At 37.1% G+C, this 7,859-nt stretch overlaps 2 protein-coding genes across 3 annotated transcripts; one reads left to right on the plus strand and one right to left on the minus strand.

Moving 5' to 3' along the window:
* Window positions 1-474: 474 nt before the first annotated feature.
* On the plus strand, window positions 475-2,878 carry LOC120073856 (putative serine/threonine-protein kinase). Its single transcript, XM_039026741.1, has 6 exons — window positions 475-1,000; window positions 1,094-1,209; window positions 1,317-1,533; window positions 1,645-1,882; window positions 1,967-2,117; window positions 2,225-2,878. Exons 1-6 carry the CDS (start codon window positions 928-930, stop codon window positions 2,522-2,524), a joined length of 1,095 nt encoding a protein of 364 aa, XP_038882669.1. The 5' UTR covers window positions 475-927; the 3' UTR covers window positions 2,525-2,878.
* Window positions 2,879-4,104: 1,226 nt separating this feature from the next.
* On the minus strand, window positions 4,105-6,988 carry LOC120073855 (serine/threonine-protein kinase-like protein CCR1). 2 transcript variants are annotated; one of them, XM_039026739.1, is made up of 2 exons: window positions 6,629-6,987; window positions 4,105-6,493 (listed from the first exon to the last, which is right to left on the minus strand). In XM_039026739.1, exon 2 carries the CDS (start codon window positions 6,351-6,353, stop codon window positions 4,299-4,301), a length of 2,055 nt encoding a protein of 684 aa, XP_038882667.1. In that variant the 5' UTR covers window positions 6,354-6,493; window positions 6,629-6,987; the 3' UTR covers window positions 4,105-4,298. The 2 variants fall into 2 exon arrangements, with proteins under 2 accessions (XP_038882667.1, XP_038882666.1); XM_039026738.1 differs by having other exon boundaries at window positions 4,105-6,988.
* Window positions 6,989-7,859: the final 871 nt, after the last annotated feature.

The following is a 7,859-nucleotide window of genomic DNA, read 5'->3' on the forward strand; positions in this document are numbered from 1 at the left end:
TAATTTTCCTATTCTTTCTCCCTTGAAATCGGAGATTGCATGTTATTGTACTTACTAATAACTACACCAAGGTGAATCTCAACCGATGATGAGAGTATTAAAAACTATGGGAAAAGTTACTTTTTTTAGTCCCACATCTTGAATAATAGCATATTTGTTCTTTATGTTTTCAATTTTATATTTTTTGTCCTCGATTTTTTTAAGAATATATATTTTTGGTTTCTAAATTTTTAAAATAAAGATTGTGGGAATAGATTTAAAAAACCTCTCAAATAAATTGTTATTATTACTTAAAATAAAAAGATGTGTTTTAAAAATTCAAAAACCAGATACATTTGTTCTTAAAAAATCAGAAACCAAAACAATTTGATTTTAAAAAAAAATAAATAAATAAATAAAAAAAAAATTAGTAACTTTCCTAAAATTATACTTAGCAGCAGCCAGCAGGGGAAGAAAGGGGCGTATGTATTACTGTGGAAGAAAGAAGTGATGAAATTGACTAGTCTGCTTATTGAGTTGGCCATTTTGATTTTGAAGGTCTTGCTACAGTCTTCAATTCTTTCATATGAAATTCTTCCACACTTGAAGTTGATGCTGCTTTGTTATAATTTGTAATTTTGAAGAACCCACTAACCATTGACCAAAACTCCGCCGAGTCCTTCCCCTTTTGATCGATTCCAAATGAAATTTAGCCGAGTTAAGGACTTTCTTTTTCCCACGCTTGGACCGATGGTGGCTTGTTTTTGGTTACTCGGTCGTCAACACCCTCCATTTTAATATTCCCAATTGATTCAAGAACGTTTCAAACCCGCGGCCTTCATAACCTCCCATCCCCACTTGATCCATTTGGCGATTCCTGCTTTGTCTATTGTGGGATTCTGATGTTCTTTCCTTATTGATTCAATTGGGAGCATTATCCGGCCAAAAATGAAGTTCCGCCATCTTCTTTCTACTTGTTGTTACTCTCCATCGCCGACAGCCATGGAAAATAGCCGCCATGGTGAGGAGTTTTATCCTTTTCTCTGCAACGTTTGTTTCTTTTTTTCGTTTATTATCTAACCCCTTTTGATTGGTTTTAACGAAACCGAATCAGATAGACAAGACAATGAGAGTTTTCGTGTGTACTCTTACAACGAGCTTAAATCAGCCACCAATGGATTTAATGGAGCGAATAAAGTTGGAGAGGGTGGATTCGGTACTGTTTACAAGGTATTGTCACGGCTCTGAATTCTAAGTTCCTCCCCTTTTGGCTATTTTGGTTTCTAATGCCTTGAAGGTTACTGATGAAATGCTTGAATGGGGTTGACTTTGTAAAGGGTCGGCTTCGAGATGGCAGGAAGATTGCTGTGAAGGTGCTTTCTATTGAGGTAGAATCCATGAGAGGAGAAAGGGAATTCATTGCTGAGTTAACTTCACTTTCTAACATTAGACATGAAAATCTGGTTGAGCTTAAAGGGTGTTATGTTGATGGAAGTAACAGATATTTGGTCTATGATTACATGGAAAACAACAGCCTTGCATATGCTCTTCAGGGTAACTGAAACTATTTTGAATACTGATTTATAAAAATTTGCAAACTTGAATTGGATGATATAAGATAATTGTTTTAAACTTAGATTGTGCTTCTAAAATCTTGATCAATAGGTGTGAGGGAAAATAGAATGAGACTTAGTTGGCAAGCCAGAAAGGAAATTTTGATTGGAGTAGCTTGCGGGCTTGCCTATCTTCATGAGGAGGTTGAGCCGCATATAGTTCATAGAGATATAAAATCCAGCAATATACTACTCGACCATAATTTTACACCTAAAGTTGCGGATTTTGGATTGGCTAAGTTGTTGAGAGACAACCATTCTCATGTTAGTACTCGTGTTGCTGGCACAATGTAAGTCAGAATTTTTCTATCAATATGTTTGAATATGTTAACTACTTTCAGGAAACCACTGCTCACTTGAAAATGGAAAAACAGAGGATATCTTGCTCCAGAATATGCTGTGAGCGGGCATTTGACGCGAAAATCGGATGTCTATAGCTTCGGAGTGTTGTTGTTGGAGATTGTTAGTGGAAGAGCAACAGTTGATTTTGATTTGGAACATGGTGAACACCATTTGGTTGAAAAGGTAAGATAAAGAAACAAAAGTGCATTTAAGGAATCAATCTTGTCTTAGGTTGCTTGATCCAGCATTACACATAATATTTGGATTTCATGGTATTTTGTGTTTTGCAGGTATGGGAACATTACAAGACAAATGAGCTAGTAAAATTGATTGATCCCGTGCTTGACATAGACTTCCGCGAAGAAGAGGCTGTTCGATTTATGAAGATTGGTCTACTTTGTGTGCAAGAAAACACAATGAAACGACCACGAATGTCTCTTGCTTTAAGCATGTTGATGAAGGAGACCAACCTTAATGATCATAATATTTCACAACCTGGACATATTATTGACTTCATGGACATTAAAATGGGTAAAGGAAACTCGTCAACCAGCATTTTCTCCAAGGTTTCCACAGCAAATAGCTTGTAAAGCTTCTGACCGACATGGCTTCTGAGGGAAAGGTTAAACATGGAAGTTGAAGAAATAATCCCAGTTAGAGCCTTTTTGAAAATCTAGTATGTGTACATAAATGATTTGGTACATGTCTAAAGCTCTTACCTTGTTTTTCACCCCAAAATCTTGTCGACGAGTTGGTATACACATCGTAGAATGAGGGTGAATAACAGAGAAATGTGCAGAGTTTTGTTTCTTTCTTCCATTTTCTTCATTTGAATTGTTAAATTCCATTCCTTCCATTCTTTTTTTTCTCTTCTACCCAAAATCTGTAGTTTCATTCATGTATTGACTATTTGAAATGAAAAATCATACTAAAACGGTCAATTATGATCCTTTGTTTAAGTAAGAGATCTGAACTGTTGAGAACGAAAACAAAGCAGATTAAGTCCTCCCCAAGAGATAACTCAGATGATGCACTTATTCGGAAAAGGAAACTGAGTCAAAGCAATGTTCTTGAGCTTAAAGCGGTTTCTTTGCATATGCAAATTTATACATGCATGGCTCCTTGCATGCCATTCAAGAAGGCCACCTATTTTCAGATGATGGGCTTTGCAAATGGCATACAGGGAGCCAGGCATACAATAATGATATATGCTTTTGCAATTTAATCGAATGACAGAAAAAGAGTGAAAAATGAAGTACCTGAATCAGATCGCTGTTAATAAAAACAACAGAGAACTTCAAAACATGGATATATTATAAGTTTATGGTATCATAAGCTTTTGTTTGAATAAAGAGTTACCACAACAATATTTATAAAGAGTTTGTATGTTACAAAGGTTGGGGTTAGCCTTCCAATGACCATGGCCTTTCTGTACTCTTTCTCTATTGGTCAATTTAGTAACAAAATTTCTAGCTTTTGAGCTGTCAAACATGAAAGAGAAAGTAAGAGATTGGTCTTTCTAATCTAAAAAGCAAAAGAAGTTGCTCTCTTTGTTTTACAACCAGGTTGTCAAGAAGTGCTGAGGTGACTTGGATTCCAATCTTGTGTGTTTGAGCTTTATAATGAATTGAGGATTTGAACCTCTAATCTCAAAAGAAAATGTACATGTCAATTACCACAAAATTATGGTCGCATCGGCAGCATTTTAACCACTAATGTTTAAATATGGTAAGTGGTTTCAAAGGTTGGCAGCGTTACTGGCGTGATCTGGATAACACTGGAAAAAATTGTCTAGTTTCTCACATTTGATTGATACTTATCTTTATTTACAGCCAAAGAACCAAACCAAAGTTATGAACAGAGCACACTTTTGTAAAGGCAACCAATTTAATATTCAATACACTTTCGGTTTTCTTTTTCAGGACGCATAAAGGTTCTTGAATAAAACATGAATCCATCATGTCTGAACAATTTGAATGCAAAGAGAGATCATATCTTCATTACAGCCTTTTGTAGATTCATCATCCATATAGGGATTAAAGAATCTCTCAAATGAAAAAGAAAGCTAGTTGAAAATTATAGCAGACAGCAGATAAGTCAAGAAAAAACTTGGGTTTTTGATTGATGGAAGAAGCAAATGGAAACTCTGTAATACTCAATATGTTTTGTGTAAAGAGGCTTAAAAATGTAAAGTCCTTTATTGAAAGAAATGGTGTACAGTATATGTTCATGTACAAGCTGAAGCTCAATAACTAATTTACAGTTGAAGAGAGCAGCACCCACATAAGCTGTAAAAGAATACGTTTCGTTGCGTCGATCAAAATGTATGTTTCAAAGCCGAGCACCCGTCTTGGGGTACGATTATTACAAGATTAATCCATCTTTAACAATTTGCTCTAACCAAGATGCAATATCTGAGATCGTTGGTCGTTCGCTGGGATTTCCTCGTACAGCCAGTTCGGCTATATCAGCAAGTTTAAGTAGAGGCTCGACGTTTCTTGGTAGAGCAGTGTATCTATCTATTATGGCAGCAGCCTTACCTTGCTTGATCGAAGGCACTGCCCATTCAACTATGCTTGAAGGTGTGTAATCTCTGTCGTAAGCTTTCCTTCCACTGATAATCTCAAGCAGCACAATACCAAAGTCATAAACATCGCTCGTCAAATCCCCGCTAACGTCATCATCGTTCGATGTAATAAGCCCGAAATCTGCAATCCTAGCTCCCCAATGGGAATCCAAAAGAATGTTTGAAGTTTTGACGTTTTGATGGACAACAGGAGGCACAAGTTCCTTGTGTAGGTACTCGAGTCCCCTCGCCGCCTGCATCGCTATTTTCAGTCTCAGTGTCCAATTCAATGGAGAAAGACCGCCGTGGAGATGATCGTAGAGTGTGCCGTGGGGCATGTATTCATAAACAAGAAGCCTCTCTCCCATCTCAGAACAGTAACCTAACAGATTCACAATATTACAATGCCTTATCTTACAAAGGATATCCAACTCCATTTCAAAGTCCCTACTGTTGGTGTGAATAATGGTAGCAGCATTTGCTCTCTTCACTGCAACTTGTTGCCCATCAGCTAACACAGCCTTGTAAACAAAGCCATATCTCCCCCTGCCAAGCTCGTTAAACTCTTTGAATCCGTTTGTGGCATCTTTCAACTCTGAAAGCCGAAAAATCTGAGCAATTCCAGGACAAAGAGGAGCTAATGGAGCACAAGAATCAGTTTCAGTACCAGTTTCTAACTCAGACTTATGCTGTTTATTGCTCCCGTCTTTCTTCGAAGCGATAACACGAGGATGAAGACACCAACCTAGTAGAATCAGTACTAATCCAGCAACAGAAGCACCAACTATTACCAGTATACTACGCCACTGATGCCAATGCTTCTGCTTGGTTTCGGGAGATGATTGAACTCCACAGATATCCCAACAAGAACTGTTCTGGCAAAGAGAACAAGCAGTACAAATCCTATCAGAATTCAAAGTACAAGGGCTTGATAAGAAGAACCCATCAGAGCAATTCACTCCACAACGAAAACAAATGTTCAGATCTTTCCTCACACACAAACTCTTCAAATCTGGTTCATTCAAAATGCTGGCGTTGAAAGAGAATTCTCCTTCACGGCAAGGGCCTGCAGCGCAAAGCCCTGGACTACAAAGCTCCAAAGGAGGATCATAACCAGGAGGAGCTTCAAGAGAATGTGAAAACCAACAATCAAGAACCAGATTATCTTCTCTAATGCCACAGATTGAATGGTCTGATGAAGCAATCGCCATAAATCCTGTGTTCTTAGGAATTGAAGATGAGTTCAAGCTACCCCAACAGTCCACTTCGTGAGTATCCCATCGGATGCCACAGAAATGCTGTTCGCCGGCGGTCAACGTCACGTATCCAGCGGTTGTTGGAAGGCCGACAAATGAATCGGCGTTTCCCCAGCATTTAACTCCGCCAGTGACTTCTGAGATTCCACAAAGAGCATCTTTTCCGGCGGCAAGAACTATGAAATTTTCAGAAACATTTGAAACGTCGAGATTGGTGGAGTTGGGTCCCCAGCAAAGAATTCCTCCATCTCGAAGCTCGGCACAACTAAATCCTTCGCCGGAAACAACCCTTTTGAAAACAAGGCTGGCAATTGATTGATTATAGAACAGAGAGCTCTGTTTAGAGCTCAGAGTATTATTCATTAAATCTCTTGAGATATCCCAACAATCCACAGGACCCGAATCGTTATCAGAATAATAGGATCCTCTAATTGCACAAACATGGCTTCTTCCCGCGGCAATATGAGAATAAGCAGTGGTACGAAAAACCAATGGGACGAGATCTGTACCTGGATTTATCGAACCCCAACAGTAAGCGTGTGAAGTGTTAGCTAAAATACCGCAGAGAAATCCCTCGCCGCCTGAGAGAGCAGCCATTGCCGGAATGTCGACGGAGAAGATGGAGGTAGAAGAAGAGGAAGATGGTGAAAGAGACGAACTATTTTTGCCCCAACAAATAACTTCCTGTTTCCCACTGGCATCAATGGCACAGAAGAATCCATCAGAGCCAAATGCAGCTGAAATAGGCGCCATTGATCCAAACCCAGATGCGAAAACAAAGAAGAGATTAAAAAAAACACAAAGGGGTAGCAGCAATTTACAAGATTTGAAAAGGGTATAATCGATTCCCATGATTTGGCCAAGCTACTCACTCTGGTGGGTTGCTTTGGAATGAATTCAATAGTGTCATGGACTGAAAACAGAGTAGTGATTGGGTTCTGTGAAGTTGTTTGTGCTTGCTCAAGTAAGAAGAAGAGCTCAAATGGAGATGAGAGTAATGGTGGTGACGCAGAGAGAACGTGGATTTCGCCATTTTTTTACGGCTTGGATTTAGATTAGATTAGATTAGACCCGTTGGAATCTGAAACTACTGAATATAGTTACTGTCGGAGTGGCGCCAGAGAGATGATCAGACCAATTTTACAGACCAGAAAAAGGGTGAAGGGTTAAATGGGATTTTTCTTTTTTAATTGAACAGTGAAATTGAAAGAAGATGAAGTTGAGCTGAGTGAGTGCTTGTCGACGTTGAAAATTAGGTCTTTTTCATAATATTTTTTAGGCTGTCTGTCTCTGTTTCCATCGATAACTACAATTTCTGGTAAGGCAAAAAGGCAGAGCCACACCCAACCAGACAAAGGCTTCGTGCGAAGTTAATACCCTTTTTTTTATGTCTTCAATCTTCTTTTTCTTTTTGTGACAAATTTCTAATCCACTCGGTGAAATCTCTAACATAACCAAATAACATCTTCATTTTTTAGAAAAAAATATGTGATTACATTTATTATCGAACGTGTTTTTCTAGTTGAACAATGTTTGATTAGTTTCTAATCGAAGCATAGTTCAACTTAAACTCTCAGATTCACAAGTTTAATTTCTACCACCAATATTTTGTTTAATAACATAATTAACCAATGAATAAAGGTATATAAACATCTAAAATTACAAATTTAGTCTTCAAATTTTTGAATATTTTAAATTTACGGATTTACTACATACCTAACTTAAAATTTTAGGAATCTATTAGACATAAATTTAAAATTTATATCTAAAAGGTGGTTGATTACATTTTTTAAAAAAAAAATTGAATTTGTTAGAAGTTTGTTAGACAAAATTAAAAATACAAGGATCTCAAGGTTTGAGCCAATAATTGAAATATTATGGACTTATTAAATACTTTTGAAGGGTTAGAGAGCAAGTAGACACAAACCTCAAAATTTAAACAACCAACTTATAATTTAACTATAAATAAAATAGAATATTTTAAATAGATAAAATTATTTAAAATATATTTACATTTATTTTTTAAATATTATTTTGGTTTCATTGATTTTATTTTCGTCTTTATATTTTTCATTGTCCAATTTTAATCTATGTGCTTTCTGT

The sequence above is a fragment of the Benincasa hispida genome, chromosome 3 (genome assembly GCF_009727055.1).
Source record: "Benincasa hispida cultivar B227 chromosome 3, ASM972705v1, whole genome shotgun sequence".
NCBI classification, from domain to species: Eukaryota; Viridiplantae; Streptophyta; class Magnoliopsida; order Cucurbitales; family Cucurbitaceae; genus Benincasa; species Benincasa hispida.

Coding starts and splice junctions, on each gene's coding strand:
- LOC120073856 (XM_039026741.1), top strand. CDS start 928: ATGAAGTTCCGCCATCTTCTTTCTACTTGTTGTTACTCTCCATCGCCG. Junction 1,534..1,644: donor CCTTGCATATGCTCTTCAGG/GTAACTGAAACT, acceptor CTTGATCAATAG/GTGTGAGGGAAAATAGAATG. Junction 1,883..1,966: donor ACTCGTGTTGCTGGCACAAT/GTAAGTCAGAAT, acceptor ATGGAAAAACAG/AGGATATCTTGCTCCAGAAT.
- LOC120073855 (XM_039026738.1), bottom strand. CDS start 6,608: ATGGGAATCGATTATACCCTTTTCAAATCTTGTAAATTGCTGCTACCC.